General features: G+C 41.7%; 1 protein-coding gene across 10 annotated transcripts in view; it reads left to right on the forward strand.

Annotated features, from left to right (window-relative positions):
• HMBOX1 (homeobox containing 1) overlaps window positions 1–14,742 on the forward strand; it is a 188,158-nt gene extending 173,416 nt beyond the window's left edge. The window contains exons 7-11 of one of the 10 annotated variants that reach the window (XR_007151415.1): window positions 3,320–3,402; window positions 4,994–5,089; window positions 6,249–6,343; window positions 6,584–7,609; window positions 8,347–8,429. Coding sequence is in view for 7 of the 10 variants with exons in the window: in XM_047854899.1 (XP_047710855.1) it covers window positions 3,320–3,402; window positions 4,994–5,089; window positions 6,249–6,343; window positions 6,584–6,655; window positions 8,347–8,484 (484 nt within the window). In the remaining 3 variants the exon portion in view is untranslated. Of the gene's footprint in view, window positions 1–3,319; window positions 3,403–4,993; window positions 5,090–6,248; window positions 6,344–6,583; window positions 7,610–8,346 lie in introns of all 10 variants that reach the window. The other 9 variants (XR_007151416.1, XR_007151417.1, XM_047854899.1 and 6 more) reach the window with 9 other exon arrangements.
• Window positions 14,743–17,918: the final 3,176 nt, after the last annotated feature.

The raw sequence follows: 17,918 nt of genomic DNA on the forward strand, positions 1-17,918 counted from the left end.
TACAAGTGGAAAAGGAGACCTTGAAGAAGAGAACACATCTTCCTCTACCATGAGATAAAGAAATGAATGAGCAGTACTCCAAGAAGTTTAGAAATTGAAAAGCTAAAAACATTAAACAAACTTCATTAAATAACCTCTATCTTGGTAAAAGAGAGGCAAGGTCATCTGTAAAAAGAATGACAGTGGTGGGTTTGAGGGCTTGGGACTTAAGAGTGAAAAGGTTTCAGGTAAGTGGGACCTGAAAGATGGAATATTAAAAACAGCAAAGACTGAATGAGTTCCCATCAGAAATGAGGGGCCCAGTTAAGGTTGAAAAGCACAGATTTATAAAGAAACCAACTGGCCCTATTTTATGACTTTGTCCAGGAACACTTGGTACCGTGAGAGAAGGATGGACGAAAACTTGTGGAAGGTGCTTTCTGCAGGGTAGGAGATTGGCTGGACAGGTATGGTGGAAGGACAGAAAAGCTAAATAATCTAAGTTTCTCCCAAGGGATATTATTGATTTGGCTCACCATGAAGTTCAGGCTAAGAAATGAAAGGTGAGGCCAGAAAAAGAATAGATAAACAGATTTTTTTAAGTTGGGTGGGGGGAGCATTTTTAAAGGGATTCAAGGGACACCTGGGTGGCTCTGTCAGTTGAACATCCAACTCTTGGTTTGTCCGACTCTCACAGTTTGTGACATCACTCCACCCACACCCCTGTATCAGGCTCCTCGATGGGCATGGAGCCTCTCTCCAATTCTCTCTCTCTCTCAAAATAAATAGATAAAAACTTTATTAAAAAAAGGATTTGAGGGACGCCTGGGTGGCTCAGTTGGTTAAGCATCTGACTTCAGCTCAGGTCATGATCTCGCAGTCTGTGAGTTCAAGCCCCGCATCAGGCTCTGTGCTGACAGCTCAGAGCCTGGAGCCTGCCTCAGATCCTGTGTCTCCCTCTCTCTCTGCCCCTCTCCTGCTCATACTCTGTCTCTCTCTCTCTCTCTCTCAAAAATAAAATAAACATTTTTTAAAAAGGATTTGAGATTATTAAGAAGGTGAAAAAATTATTTTGAAGAGGAGGAGTAGGTAAGTAGAAAGTTGATTGGAGAATTTCAGAATTAAGATGATGGAGGTTGAATTCAGAAGATTGAATCTGGAAGATGTGTAATCTTTCTAAAACACAGATCGGAGTATGTCTCTATGTGACTTGGAAACCTGTATTTCAAGATGATGTCTGTACTACTGACAAGAACAAATAAGGCTCATCACAAGCTGACCCCATCCTACTTTTCCAGGCTAATATCTCCTCATTTCTTCCTGTGAACCCCATAGTCCAACCACTCTGAATTCTCTGTGGTCACAATCCTCAACGCTTTTATCTACCTTTTGCTTGTACACATGCTGTTCCCCTTGCATTAAATACCCTTCCTCCTCTTCTTTGCCTTGCAAACTCCTGCCCATCTTCAAGACCTAACTCAAGACCACACTTCCTCTGCCACATCCTTCTGGGTGCCCGCACACCACACTGAGCACACTTTCATCTGTGCACCAGGAGTACTCCCTTCAGACAGCCTATGGAATTTGGCCACAAGTATATTGATTTCCATGTCTTCCTCCAGTAGATTGTAAACTCCTTGAAGTCATAAACTATCTAATTCTCTTTACCCACAGTGCAAACATACAGTGTTAGGTACTTAATAACTGCTTTTGTTGTCTTCGTTGAATTTTAAATGAAGAAGCTAATCCAGTGCTTCTCAAACACTAATGTGCATTTGAATCACCTGGAGATCTTGTTGAAATTCAGATTCTGATTCAGTCTGAGGTGGGGTCTGGGATTCTACCTTTCTAACAAGCTCCCAGTTGATGCCGGTGCTGCCGGCTCCTGAAACTAATTCAGAGTGTTTTCGCACAGTGGAGTAAAGGTAAAGGTCCAGTGAGAGTGTGGGAGTGGGGCAGTTACGGTGACAGTCACTTGGTATGAGCACTAGAAAATCATGTAGGATGAGATGCTTAAATCACAGAATCAAGCAGACCGCTGTGGAAGATGGTTGACAGGACTGGTATGATCTAGTTCTAGGACTTCCTGTTTTCAAAAAGGAAAGGCTTTCCAGTCCTGGCAGCTGTGTCGGGACCACAGCAAAGGATGCACTCCATGGAGACGGCGGGGATGGGAGGTGGGGTCAGAAGTTGGGTTTGGGGGCTCACAAGAAGGGTCTGCGGCCTCCCGTGTTTATTCCTGGTGAATGGCACATCTACCAGAGGGGGACGGAATGGAAAAGCTGCATTGTAAGAGAAGGGAGGCCCCTGAAGAGAGGGGAGGTTTAGCACCTTGACAAGGGATTATTTCCTGATCATAAGTTGATGGATTCAAAGTATGAAGATCTTCTTTCTTAAAATCATAGATGACAACAGAAGTAGCATTTAGTAAGCATTCTCTTCCCACATAGAGTCTCACAGGTCTGATAATGCTAAAGAGAAGTTCAGTAAACCTAATTTCTTTTAAGTACTATCGTACAGAAGTAATATGTGCTTTTGTAACATATGAAAAAAGACAAAAATATTTAAATCTTCTCCACCAGTCCCCTTCCCCCACAATGAAGTAATTGATTTTTACAGCTTGATGTGTACTCTTCTAAGCATTTATCCATGCAAATTTATGTACACATAGACAGGATTTTTTCAAATTCCATAATGGCATTTTCCATGCATACTATTCTGCAGATTGTTTTTCTCACTTAGGAATGTTGTAAACATCCCTCCAGGTCAGTGGATAGAGCTCTTATTTTTTCCTAGTCATTTTTAAATAGCTGTGTATAAATATAGATGTCCTGTAATTTGTTCTGCACAATTTGGTAATTTAAAATTTTTGCTACTACAACCAATATGACACACACAAAAAGGTCCTACTGTTACCAGCACCTCCGTAACACAACTCTATGATTTCAGCCAACTGTATGTATACAGGCAACTTTTATATCAAGGACATCTTTCAATGAGGCAAAGCAGTAGCTAGGCCTGCACTAATATAGTAGCCACTAGTCACATTTAGCAATTTAAATTTAAATTTGCTAAAATTAAATCAAATTAAAAATTCTCTTCCTCAGTCACATCAGCCTCCTTTCAGCTGCTCAGCGGCCACATGTGAGTAGTGGCTACCCTATTGGATAGTAAAGAACAGACCATTTCCATCCTCACAGAAAGCTCCATTGGACAGCCTGGACTAGACGCTGTAATGCCACATCATAAAGAAGAACGTGATTTTTCAGTGGGTTAGCATTTTAATGAGAGCACGTTTCTTAAAGTACAAACTTTGTGTCTTAATTGGTTGCCCCTGCAGTTACTTCAATGAGAATCAATACCCAGATGAAGCCAAGAGAGAAGAAATTGCAAATGCTTGCAATGCAGTTATACAGAAGCCAGGTAAGGCGGCAGCTGCCACTTAACTCAGCGGTGGAGCTCTCGGCCTCACGTCATCATCTGGGACAAGAATCTTCTTTTACTCATTGCAACTGAGTGCCCTAGGTTCCATTCCCACCACCCTCCTGTGCAGTCACTGCCCTGTCCTGTTCGGGTGGTACTTCTCGGGGATGTAGTTATGGTGGTCCAGATCAGGTGTTCATACGGAAGGTTGCAAGAGAGTATCCCTGCTTAAGATAGGAGGCCTGGAAATGATAAAGATTATATAGATGTCTTTAAAAATAGAGCATAACTATATCAATTCCAAAATAATTTTAAAGTTTGGAATATTTAAGCAAGTCTTGTAAATAAGTGAAAAGATGTATGTATGTATGTATGTATGTATGTATGTATGTATGTATTTTGCAAGTGTTATATAATTCTGTATTCCTGTTTGAAGAATGAATTCTTATTAAAATTGGCTTGTTAATCTTTCCCGCATTGGGATGAGTTCTGCATCGTTAGGAAAAACTTAGGGTAGTTCCATTCTAAAGTCCTGTTGTTCCCGTGCAAGTCAACAGAGACACTTAAAGATACAAGACTTTTTTTCCATGTGTTAAAATGTTATTCCACATTTTACGGTTTTTGTTACCAGAAACTGTTCTCAGTTAAGATGATCAATTGATCTTCATTTGGCCAGTTAATTTGAATGGCCTAAAGGCTATAGATACAAAAGTGTCAATATTTTATCATAATTAAACTGTAATTTATTCTCCCTTACCCGGAAGCCTGACTTCTAGCAATCTAGACCCTACAGACACATCTCCAGTGACACCTGTACCCTAACCTCACACCAGCCACAGTCCCACCCCAGAAGCTGTGCAGGAACTCAGAGCCTTCCTGGAAAACACTTCACCCTGTGTCATCAACACCTTAACCTTTTTTCTGGCTTCTCCACCCACTGTGGATTAAAAGCTTAGTAGACAGAAAAGGACAGGGGAGGAGGAAAAGGTACAGGTGGACCCTTGTTTGCAGGCATGGTGTTAATCTAAGAATTCACATTTGACAGCAAAGAAGGTAATAAATTTAAAATGCAACCTGAATTGTGCTATGTGTTCTAGTATAGTTATAATAATGGATGGTCAGAGTCAAGAAAACATGGACAATAATTATTCTTCTGTCTTAAGACAGCAGGAAACTAGTTTATATAAGGCTTTAAAGATTTAAGTAAACTTCAACTACCTGGAAACTTGATGAAGAGTAACACACTCATCTAGAATGATGCTAATTGAATGAAGCCTCCATGTACTATCATCTGACCTTTGAACCCTAGAGTTGAATTTGTGGAATTTATTAATTTTGTATTTAGTATTGAAATTTCTTTAGTATTATGTGGTTTTCTGAAATATTTTGTTATTAGTTGCTATTTCTGTATTTAGTGTTTATTCATTCAGTAATAATTTAAGTGCATACATACTACTAAAAAAAAAAAATCCCCCGCATCTGTTGTTCTGGCAATAAATGCAATCAAAAGAACTTTTCAAAAAGAAAAGTATTATTCCTTAAAACTAGTCTCAGATGCAGACTATCTGAATTTTATTGCATGCATTCACAGGCAAAAAACTGTCAGATCTGGAACGAGTTACCTCCCTGAAAGTATATAATTGGTTTGCTAACAGACGGAAGGAGATCAAGAGGAGAGCCAATATTGGTAATGTATCAGAGAGGCTGCTTTCTTTTTTGAAGCAGTCCTAGACATCAGTTTTTGATTTTTGGTTTTTGGTTTTTTTTGAAAGTACCTTCAGTTTAGAACTGCAGGTCTTAACAATCCTTACTTTTAAGCCTAACAAGAATTGTCCTTATGTTTTTCTTTGTGTTTTTAAGAATTAGAATTTCTTGCAGTATTTGTATTATACTAATAATGGCATTGTTCTTAATGTTTTAGAATCTAGAATTAGACATGGCCCCTGACCAGTTACTCCTGTGCCTCATAGTAAAGATGCTTGTTAAGGTCTTGAGAGAGGGAGTGAGACCCTGAGCTTCTTTGTTGTTACTGGGCTGTGACTTAGGTATTAAGAAACATATGATTAATAGAACTGGAATGAAAGAGTCTTAATAGGGAACATAGCAAAACACAGATTTTTTATTTTATTTATTTATTTATTTATTTATTTATTTATTTATTTATTATTTATTTATTTACTTATTTTCAATATATGAAATTTATTGTCAAATTGGTTTCCATACAACACCCAGTGCTCATCCCAAAAGGTGCCCTCCTTAATACCCATCACCCACCCTCCCCTCCCTCCCACCCCCCATCAACCCTCAGCTTGTTCTCAGTTTTTAAGAGTCTCTTATGCTTTGGCTCTCTCCCACTCTAACCTCTTTTTTTTTTTTTTTCCTTCCCCTCCCCCATGGGTTTCTGTTAAGCAAAACACAGATTTTTAAGAAGAGCATTTCAGAAACATGAATTAATGAGATTGGGGTGGGGGGTTGGTTTTGAGCTTCTAAAATTGTGTTTCAATTCTAAACTTACTCCCCATCAATACAATTCTCAAACACTTTACAGAACCCCAAGACAGGAGGGCTGTTTAATTAGTTGGTAAGTATTTATGAAGCACCTAACAGTCAACCACTCAGATGTGGCATGTGAGGCAGCAGGGGCTCCAGAATGACCACTGTGTTCCTCTCCTGGCCTATGTGCAGCTGAATTCTACCTGTCTGCAATTTAAAAGAACCAAAACGTAGAGGAATCTAGGTTCTTGTTTAATTACATTCTGATTTCCTCAGCACAAAGATTAATTCAGTGTTTTGGCTATTACAATAATGTAACAGATAATTTAGGGATCTATTTGCTTTTTTCGAAGAAGCAGCAATCCTGGAGAGTCATGGGATAGATGTACAGAGTCCAGGAGGCCATTCCAACAGTGATGATGTTGACGGAAATGACTACTCAGAGCAGGTGAGCAGCTGAGCAGAGGTTCTTGGTTACAGAGTGGGTGGGATAGTATGACAACTCAATTCTGTGGGTGTGTTTTGTACGGGGTGGGAGAGAGGAGACAATCTAATGTTCCTCCACTCTGCTCATGTGTGTAGTTAGATTTTCATGTAATTTGAAAGGAATGTGGTATAAGATTCAGTTGTCCTGTAAAATTTGTAAGAAACTGTTATTCACCCACATGGATTTATTGTCATACAACAGGATACTTGGCAAGTACGCAATGGGGAGGAGGAGGAGGGAAGAAGTTCAGAGGGAGGCAGAGAAGCAGAGAAGGTAGAAGAAGAGAGGAGGATCTGATCCAAACAAGCAAGTTACACCATCCACCACACACACACTCAATGTTTGAGAATACTAAGGGCTACTGGGTAGCTATACTCCATGCCTAAACCTGTACCAATGCAGCACACAGTGGAAGGTCCCACCCACCACGGCCCCATTGCAGTGAGAACCCTCATGCCCGGATGAGTGGTTCTTTCAGAGTCTCTGGCACATTGACACACACATCCTCTCATAAATGCATGTCTTCTCACCTCACCCTGACTTAGTTTTCATTGCTTGGGGGACAAATATATATTTAATTGTAGCCACTGGATGGAATAATTCAGTAACTAAGAATGTGGGAATTTTCCTCCCACATATCTGTTGACAGATTTCATTAAAATTTTCATAGGATTTAAAATTCGTTTCTGTTTGGAATATGAAAAAAATGTATGATGTCTTCTGGACCACAGCAGGAGAACGTTTGCTGTTTCCTGTAGTGTATATATATCTCTTCCTCGCCCCTCAGTCAGTTCTGAAATAATAGCCCACTTACATTCTTCCTTCTGCCATCCATCTTGCAGCCTCTGTTTACCAGCTTGAGCGCAGACACTGCAGGAATGCACGAACTTTACACGAGCCCCTTTTAAACTCTACAGACCACTTTGTGGAAATGAGAATGAAACAGTGAGGCCCATAATTCCCAGGGGTTACCTTTTTTCTTTTTACACTCCCAAATCATAGCTCCACATTTTACTGAAGAAAATATCTGTCTTTCTAATCAGAAACATTCCTGTTATTTTTCAGTCTACTAATGTAGATGGATCACTCCCCGTTTTTTTTTTTCCAGATGCCCTAAGGGCAGCACATCCCATGATTCCCTCCCTCCCCACCCCACCCCCCCAACCCACCAGGATCTTACCCTTTCCCAAGCTTTTTGATGCGAGAGTTCCCCTGAAGGCATGACAGGTGAGAAACTTATCCCTTATTTGTAACACCATCTTCTGGTGCCTGACAAATGTCCTGCGGTGCCAGTTTCCTTCACAGCTTTGTTGTTTAACACTGAGCTGTGCATGGAGGGAGAGCTTCCCGCTCCCCCTAAATATGACACCTGCCGCTTCCCTGGTGTCTTCCTGCAGGAGAGCACCACACATTTTCACCCATAGCCATTGCTGGCAGTTATACTTTTGTCCTGTTGTAATCGAGAGTTTTTTGGGTCTTTTGTTCTTTTGTGAAAATGCATTTTTATCCATAAGATGTCGGTGTCTGTAGTTTAGTCTAGTTTTCTCAGCTCAGTAGAAAGATACCATGAGCTCTGATAATCTGTACGAGTACTAGTCCAGAATTCAATAGCTCACTAGTATGGCCTTCAGTGACTAGTGCTATGTTTGTTGCAAACCTAGAATGATCAGGTTTGATTATCATCACCAGCAATCTTTCTGATAGAAGGAAAAAATTCTTAGCAAGAAAAAAACATTTTGGTGCTTTTTATTTGTTGAATCATGGAAATGTCAACTGGAAGTCTGGACCTATTTCCATTCAGTGTCTACTTAAATACATTTCACCTCTACTCTGTCACGAGCCCCTCACCCACTGTGTCCTCCCACGAATGTTCTGCCTCCCCTTGCCCTCAGCATGCCTTTCTGTGAGTTGGAGAATTTTACCAATCCACTAATAACATTTGTTTCTTATTTCTGCATGTCTAGGATGACAGCACTAGCCATAGTGACCACCAAGACCCCATCTCATTAGCTGTGGAAATGGCAGCAGTCAACCACACTATCTTGGCCTTGGCCCGACAAGGAGCCAACGAAATCAAGACAGAGGCCCTGGATGACGACTGATCAGGGAGGGTTGAACATGAGAAGTTAACTTAGTTTAGACGTAGCACCTTAGCAGACTTTCCTCGGTCCTTAACATGTGTTCTTACAGTATAACTTGCAGTTTCTTGTATGTCAGTTAGCCCTTAGGGTCTTGTTCTGTGAAGATGGCATGGTGCCCTCAGCCTTTGCATATACTCTCTCAGTATTAATTCCCAGTAAATAATAACCAACCAACCAACCAACCAAACTTCCCTCTCCCAGCCCCCGAGGCTAGAAAATCTTGCTGCTCTGTCTTAGCATTCCAAGAAAGTGCTTCCAGGTATTTAGATAGCCCTCAGTTCTCAAATAATAGGCTACGTGTAAAACCTTGGGTACCTTTAGATTCCTGTAACACTAGTCTGTACCCTTTTCCTTCCCCAAGACTGATAGGATGCAAGCTGAGGTAGTGTGGCCCAGGATTGACAGACACCATTTGGGGAGTATCTGCAGAGTAAAAGGAACACTAGAATTCCCACTCAGCTTGGGAATAATTGATTTCCAGCTGCAATAAGCCGTGCCTCATAATAGTCACACTGTGGCTAGATTATACTTCTTTGGGTGCTGTGGAAAAATGTGGAATGTCCGTGGAAAAACTTGATCTCAGATTTTGGTTGATGTTAACATGCCTGACACAGACATCCTTTCCTCTCACAAGCTGTGTGACTTAGTAGATAAAATACTGCCTTCTGCCTTTGGGACCATGATTCAAACACACAAAAAAACAAAAGTCATTTAAAAAAACAAAACAAAACAAAACAAACCCAGCTTGAGAGCATTGGAAAAAAAACAAAACAAAACAAAAAACATGAGCTGAATGTCTAATGGATGTTAAGTCCAGTTCTCAGAACCACTGTACGTTACGCGGCACAGGTATGTGCCTGCCTGCAAAAGTGCTGGAGGTCATCATGGACGCTGCTTTGCCTCCTGTTTGTGTCCCCTTTCCCTGCTACCAAAAAAAAGTCTTTCAAGGATGGAGCTAAGGTCACAAATGAGTGAATGAACTTCCAGTCTTTGTATCCATTAACTGAAGCCCCCTCAATATGAGAGGTTGATAGAGGACTTTATGGTGGGATTATGCTGACTGACTATCACAATTGCAAATACTTTCCTAAAAAGGAGCAGAAAAAAGCAGGGGACAATTGCCACTTGTGTGGTGTGTCTTCAAGATACAACGTGATGTGACTGCTTTGGTGTTCTCTTTACTCTGTCCTTGTAGAGGTGTGAAAAGCTATATTGCTACAGGCAATTTATTTAATAATTGGAAGCCATATTGATAATGGATGTGGTAATATTTGTAAAGTTTAATCTACTTTAAGCGGCAGTAACTAATGGAATTTTTTTCCTTGATCACATATGTAGCACTTTTGTTACTTTTTAAAGATATTTATATTTGATAAATCTTTTTTTCATTTTGAGAACTCAAAATACCAAACAGTGAACTTGCGTTATAAAGTCACCCTGTGATCACCTTGTCATCTAGTAGCAAAATGATGAACTATTCATGCATCAAAGAAAATTACATCTGCTGGCCTTGTATGAAAATGATCTCTTGGCATCCCGATTAAATGACACACTGTCACTGTGGGGAAGAGGAAACAGCCTTCAATGTAGCGGCGTAGGGTGCGTCTGAGGGAGGCATGACTGCTGTGTATTTTCTGCCTCGTTCCATCTCCTTTCTATGCACAGTGGAGCCTTGTTTAAAGGGGGATTTGGGGCTGGCTGTTAACTGTCTTTTCGTCCATTATCTAAGAACAATTTCTAAGATGGAAGGAAGGCGCCATTTCCTTACCTCTTCACCTCCATGCCCCCACCAGATGTATTCAACCTAAAACCATTGAGAAGAGAGTGAGACTGACCTTCTTTGTTTTTCCCTTTCTCATTAGTAGATATTAAATACCCACCAGTTTTTAGCTGGTCTGACTCCATTTAAGGCATATGCTGACAAGGTCTTCTCCCTGTCTGTTCATCCTGCCTATGCCAGTGTGCGGAAGCCTTTAGAGGGCGTGAAAATGCAACCTTATATGGGTCTGTGACTTTAAAGAGCTAAGGGCAGGGACTGGGCCTGCTCTAGTCTGTGGATTTCAGGCAGAAAATGTATATACTTCTTCCAGCTTCCAAGAATTGGAGTAAAATGGGGTAGTCTTTTCTGTTTTACTGTATTACTTGAACCAACAGATTCAAGAGTAGCATTTGTTATTCTCAGGAATGATCCCCCTGCTCATTTTCTTTCTTGGTGTGTTTGAGTTTTTATTTCAATTAGGAGATTATGTTATCTTTCTTTCCTTTTATATTACTTAGAAAAAAAAATGTAACATATTGTATCTTCCCGTTCCGGTGAAATTTTGTCTGCTTATTCTCAGTTGAATCAGAAAGAAAAGAGAGGAAAATATACTGTCTGACAAGCCACATCCATGATTTATTGTAAGGAGATTATTATAATTGATAGCTTCTTTATGATGGGATTGCTAGTATCATTTGTTCTTGCTGGTCTTTTTAAAGAAACAGACTCAAACTGTTAAGACAGCTGCAGTTTCTAAAGAAATACAGTGATTGCCAGAGAAGAGCTAAAAGGTTTCATTGTTTTAAGGCCTTAAGGAAAGAGAAAAGCTTCAGAGAAAAAAGGGGAGTCAGTATCCATGAAAGCAGTAGCGGGCCCTATCTGGCAACCTGGAAAAAGTAAGAGCACATGTCTACCAATGCAAGATAGCCTCATATTGGGTTCAGGAAGAAGGAATCTTTCATCCAGAATTCTTCTTTTAATTGAAGAAGACTGTTGGCCTGCTCTTAAGACCCGCTGCCTTACATATAACTTTTGCTTTTTCACCGAGAGCAAAAATACAGTTCTTTGGGGCCTGGATTTAAATCTGCCATTGTTTTTTTGTTTTTGTTTTTGTTTTGTTTTTGTCCCTGGGTTCAATTCTGCTGTCTTGTCCAGTCTACCTTAGCTCTCATAATGGCACACAGAGTTGTCACTGTCTTAATTTGTAGTATCTTTGGATGGTGAATTTTTTTCTTAAAAAACCCTAAATTCCTGTCTTACTGAAGGGAAAAGAGCCAGACTCAAAAAAAAAAAAAAAAAAAAAAAGAAAAAGAAAAAAAAATCCCATTACGTACTTTTGGGTTGATCTACCCCTCTTTTCTTACTCCATCCTGTACATCCCTCAGGCCCCAGAGGACTGTTTCAGGACTGCTCTTCCCTAGTGAAGAAGACTAAATAAAAGGGTGGGGTGGAAACCTTGTCAGCAGTTCTTATAGGAACTTGTCTGTTATTTTTTGAAAGACACTTTCATTGAATTACTATAGTCACATGGGTAAACTTCCTACTCTTACAACACAGCCTTACAAAGGGACCTTTTAAAGATGGACCATCTGAATGAGATTTCTGATTTGCTGTTGATAACCCTAATGTGGGGTGAAGGCCAGCGAGGGCAATACAGTAACACTCTTAGCTGAGACCTTCTGGTGTCAGTCAGTACCAAATAGACACTTTGGTTTATTTCAGCAAAGCTTGTAATTGTTGAGTACCCCTTAGGGCATTTCTTCACAGTCTCAGTCCTTTAAGTGGTTGAAAAGTGCAGTTACCTTCCACCTACCTATGGGATCTGTACAGTTCCCACACACTGTCTTTGGGTGGGCAGCCCCTCCCCCCACATTCTCCTGTTCCTTCACAGGAAGAAAGTTCCTGGAACAGGAAGACCCCTTTAAGGTACCTTTCACTGAAGCTCAGTAGAGGTGACCACCTAAAAAGATATGGGTGAGGAAGCAGCTGCTCATCAACAATGTAGTATGCAAATCCAGTACTGTGGTTCCTGGTAGATTTTCGATGGCACGCAGTCCAGTAACCGATACTACCGCTGTTGGGGCCAGATATCCACATATATTTTTACCTCAAAGGGGACAACTCATGAAGAGCTCGCTCATACACTCATTTCAGTTCTTTACAAACTTCCCTCCTGGACTCTAGCCATCAAGCACCAAGTGTAAATAGACTTATTTCATCAGGAATCTCCAGTCACATTCTCTCCCTCTGGGAACAGCTCCCCTTCCATTTGCCTCTGGGCTCCAATACTAAGGGCCTCATCTTGAGCAGACATCTTTGCTGGGATTTTTATCTTCCACAGAAGGCAGAGCATGTGGGTGTGGTCCATCTCTTCACACAAACACTCCTTTCTGTCTTGCAGGCCATCTTTGTGACCAGCTACATATTCCACTGACCAGCTACATTATCTCTGCCCATAACAGTGGAAATAATCCCTTTTTCACACACAGTCCTACCCATCCTAAAAATGTGAACTTCAAGTCCTTACTCTCTTGGTCCTAAGAAGGGTTTGGGTAGAAGCAGTCTTCCCATGTAACTTCTAGCTCTGCCTTTTAAAATTGCTTTTTGTCTTTTTTTGTTCAGAGAACAACAGGAGTATTTTTCCCCAATAAGTCTCAACAGATTCTTAGGCAATAATTTTTCTTGTTATTGATGATCTTGTGCTCAGTCGCACTCTACACTGAATAGTCCTGACCCTTCACGTTGTGCGTTGGTTTTCTGTGTTAATCTCTGTCCGTGATTTAAATCTTAGGTCAGAGTGGTGATAGATTTTGTCATTTTGTTGTTGTGATTATTAGTAATGTTTTACTACTGTATTCACTGGGGCTGCATTGAGACCAGCCAAATCCATTTATAGCTTTACTGAGCCGGTTTTGTTTGTCAAGATTTCCCAAGTGAAAGTTGGGCGCACTGACCAGCTGCTGGCTGACAGCGTCTTTCTGGAGCATAGGGATGGGGTGGGGGATGCACTGGGGAAAGGGTGGGAATTACACATTTAAAACATTCCTTTTTGTGTGCTCTCTAAATAGCAAGGATGTTTACTCAGGATTCGGGTATCAGTTGTCAGCCATGTTGAATTTGGCTGACTGAGCTGCCTGCCCGAAAACCTTCTTCCTGTTTCTTAATTTCCAGACTAATTTACATTACTTCAGTAATACCTAAGTTTTCCAGTTTGAAGGTATTGTACCATAATGAGAACACAAGGTTTTCCCAGGGAGGCAACTATGAATGGCCATGTTATCTTGTAAGGATTTCCCTAGTGGTAGCGTATTGTCACAGTAGAGGCCCTTTCTTTTTCAGTACCGCACTCTCCTTCATCACATGCTCTTCTCTTCAAAAGATGACTATCACCTAAGAGGAAAGCTTTCTTTACCCCTCTAAGGAGAACTACCATACTGAGATGGTGGGAAAGACTTTTTAAATACATCGACCCCACAAGTTCCTTTTCCAGTCACAGAAACTCCTCTTATAAACAGGTTATGTTCAGAAAAGCTGTTCTTCAGTCTCTTTACTTATAAGCTAGAAGTGATAAGCGACTGCTTTTGTCATCTTAAAGGACCAACGGTTGACTCACTTATCTCTGAAGTGCAACTCTGTTCCTATCTATGGACATTCGAAAGCTGGAAGTCTTGGTGGAGATGAAAAGTAGCAGCAAAGAGAAAGCTAACGATGTGAGAAATCCAGTTTCCTATAACACTAGTTTTCTTTTGTAATTAAAAGGGGAGTACGTAGGGTGGAGAAGGGAGGGGAAATCTGCTTGCACCAAAAGATCTTGCACCCCGTGCTTATCGTCACCCAGGGACCTTGAGGGTGTAGTAGATGCTGTGGGTAACCAGTGTGCAGAACCCTGGACTTCTGTTTTATCACGCTTCATAGGACGCTTGGGGCCAAGCATTGCGCAGAACTAAATCTAACTGATTCAAGTCAAGTCTAACTTCTGGCCGTCAGCCACCCGCGTTTCACGCCCGTTATCTTGTTAGCCCTCGCAGCGCCCTGACAGCAAACAGGGATGCATCTGCAGGAGGCTCTGCCTTTCAGTCCTGACACCTTTTTTGCTTGACAAGTTTGGGAATTGATTTGCCCATCTGGATGGCATGACTGTGCCTTCCATGGGTGTCTGAGCCCCAAAGTGCAGTGGTGTGGGGCAGCTGTCGAGTGTGCCCTGTCACTATGACTGCCACACGCTGACCTGAGCAGGGCGTGTGTGCCCGGCTCAGACATCTTGGGATGCCGCTCCCTTAACTCCATTTTCATTTTCTCTTTTAATAAAAGTGGCTCTATACAGCCATAATTAACTCTCAAATTCACATTGGTGTGCTGTGATCTAATGAAGGTTTGCCTGAATCCTTTCAAATTGTAACCATGGTAATTGAGGGGGGTGGCACAGAATGAATATATAAAAATATAACAATTGTTCTGAATGACTGAGTGTCCTCCTGACATGTAATTAGCTGTTTTAGCAAGATGTAGATTGGCATGGTCATAATTAAAAGGATTTCTGTCCTTTATGTGATTGGAAATGGCAGATCTCCCATTCCCTGTTCCCTTTTAGCACTGATGCTCCCAAGAACATTTGGAACAGCAGCTCAGTAAACTAAAATAATGACATGGTGCTCGTGTCCTCTCCCTTTAGTGAAAGAGAAGGATTTGGAGTTATTTCAACTTCAAAATGGAAGCCTTCGCTGTTGCTTCCCACTTGACTTCTATATCATTTAAACCTGTCTCACATCCAGTTTTGACTAGCTCCACCTTTGGCAGAAACTTTAGTCAGAACCCCAAACTGAGTCAGTCCCTGACAAGCCCTTCATGACTGCCCCACTTGCTGGCCAGCTAAGCACATCGTGTGGCCTCACTTGAGGACATTTACTGTCTAACAAACTTCCTGGGATTTTGATTTTCTCCTTGGTTACTTGATATTTCCATTGTCACCATTAGAAAGTATCAAATGGGAATGTACACGTGAGTTAAATAGCGATTTCCTCACTGAATCATAGGATCTTTGACAGACATGATACAAACAGATGTAAACACGTGAGCTTTTAACAACTATGTGGCATAAATGGAGTCCTGATACTTACAGTGTCCTGAAGTTAATGTATATGCATGAGTGTCACCCAGATTTCCCCACATCGCTCTTACAGGGCAAAACCAGGTTCCTTATGTCAGCAGCCTTTTGTTATCCTGAGTTTTCCCCATTGCTGAGTCAGTGGGATTGTCTCCCCAGCCCACCCAGGTGCATGTTTTCTCTCCCTTTCACTTTGCTTGCTTTTTCTTCATCACCTTGTCCCCCTGAGCATCGTGTGGTCTTGACACCTTACACCGCCTGCCCAGGATGTCTGCTGTTCTCCCGCCGAGGCCTCCCACTGGAGGGGAGCTGCTGTGTCGCCAGCTAGCTTTTCTCTAAAATATGCTTTGGTTTTTTCCATCACTTGCAGAAGTCTTCATTCAGTTCTATGATCAAGTGAGCCTCCGCACAAATACCAGCACCCAGCATAGTGCGAAGCAGCTTCTCACAAGCTGCTTCGTTTCTGTGGGGCTCCTAGCTGTGCCCGTGAGCCTGGGCCACGAGCGCCTTCTTCCTTCAAGCCTGGACACTCCGGGATTGCTTAGTAACCACTGAGAAAATGCCACTCTTGCTTTTGTTCATATTTTGCTGCTTACCCTCATACAAACCTTTTCCCCCATCTCCACATATCAGAAGGGATCCTAACCAAGTGCTAGTTATACTTCATTTTGATGAAAATGCTGAGGCAGGCTGCTTCTCTATAACTGTTGTCTCCCTGTCCACAAACAGAATTTGGGAAAAGGTTCTGCCTTGAGGTCTTTTATTCTTGTTCTCCTCAAAAATACCTCCAAAATGTGTAGTCATTGGGCCAGATCAGGAAAAATGCCATTAAAAGTTCTTACATGGTGCTTCTCTTCCTATAGGATCTAAAAGTGACTTTCAGCCCCACCCCCACGTGCCTACTTTCAAGATACATGTGCTAGTGTGGAGACTTCCCTGTGGGGTCCTATCAGTCTTCTGACAGTTGGAATGGTTGTGGATTTATGGCCCCAAAGAGCAGAGTACCCCATCCCTTATTTTCCCAGCTGCTGAAAGATCACCATCTCCATTACAGTTGAGAAGCTGTTTTAAGATTAGAAATTCTGAGAACTCACTGGAGTATGATACCGATTGCTGAGACAGGCATTCAAACAGCCAGCACAACGTTCTGATTATCTGCTTATATTCAAACAAAATAGAATTATCACTGCAGTTAAAACCTAACAATCTGCTATTTTAGGGATCAAAGTATTAGATGTGCCGCTTAAGGAATGGTGCTACTAAAAAAGAACTGGAGTTGGCAAGACATTTCCCTCCCCAGTTGTTTCCACAGGCCATTTTGGTGATTCCAAAAACCCTACACCTTATAATGCCATTACCACCAGCAGCCCCCACTAAAAAGAAAGCCAACTCACCCAAATCCCTGAAAGCACGGGTAGTACTTGCCCATGAAATAGTATTTTTTTTTTTTTTGGAAGAAAACACCAGAAGTTACTCTTACAAGAGACCAGAGTAAAGGAAGATGTCATTCTAAATCATAATGCAACAAGAGACAAACATTCAGACCTCCTGAGCATTCAGAGCTCATGATAATAGCAGCTGACATTTATTGAGCATGTACTATGCGCCAGGCACTGTGCTGAGTGTTCTTACTGTCTTGTGTATTCTTGAAGATTCGCAGACCTTACACTGAGCAGCATCACCTTAATGGAGTCGAGGAAAATCTCCAGTTGCTTCTTTCACGTTAGTAGATGTTATTTGGAGAACAGGTTGCAGGGTCTGCCTGGCATTGCTCTGAGTGAAATCAATGCACTTAACCTATTTTGTTCTCTCACAAGACAATGCTGGATAATCCCCACTAGCACACTGTCACATTGCTATCCTCTGTCTGTGCACTTCATTCCCCCTGACACTGAACTAGTGTTACTTTGATGATCTAGACATTAGAGCATCCCTTCCCCTTGGCCTTTCTCCGTGGTTAGTGATAGTGATAGAAACGCAGTGAACTCAGTGAGGCTCAGCAACAGTGGTGTGAAACCTGTTTCAAACATCCTGTCTCTAGAAGGCAAATGTGAGGTCCTGCCTTTTGGGGGCAGGAGGAGAAACAGAATGGCTGTCTCATCATCTGCGTTTTGAGAAGTAGAATTTACTAGCACTCCTTGGGTGTAGTTGCAGTTAGTTGAGGCAGAGAGTGCACTTCCCGTTTTCCCTCTGTTTAGCTCTTTGAGCATTTTCTTAGTGCCTGTTTCTGTTAGGCATCCTGCTTCTGCACAGAAGTGTTTAGCTAAGCCGTTCCAGCTCATTCTGTCCCATCATAGACATGAGAGACAGTGGGGCTGAGCCAGTACTTTTGGAGATTCGGGGATTCTGGTATTAGTGTCTGCCCCACATGGAGACAGGTCCAGATTTGGGATCGGCATAGAACTGTCTAATGAACCACAGTCCAGCAAAGGGGCCAGCTGCCTAGGGATTCAGGTGGCAGCTCAGTGACCATTGTCAGGGGCCCGGGCTCCAAGCTAACCAGAGGACTGAACTAAAATTCCATGTTTCTCT

This window comes from Prionailurus viverrinus, chromosome B1, assembly GCF_022837055.1.
Source record: "Prionailurus viverrinus isolate Anna chromosome B1, UM_Priviv_1.0, whole genome shotgun sequence".
In the NCBI taxonomy this organism is placed as follows: domain Eukaryota; kingdom Metazoa; phylum Chordata; class Mammalia; order Carnivora; family Felidae; genus Prionailurus; species Prionailurus viverrinus.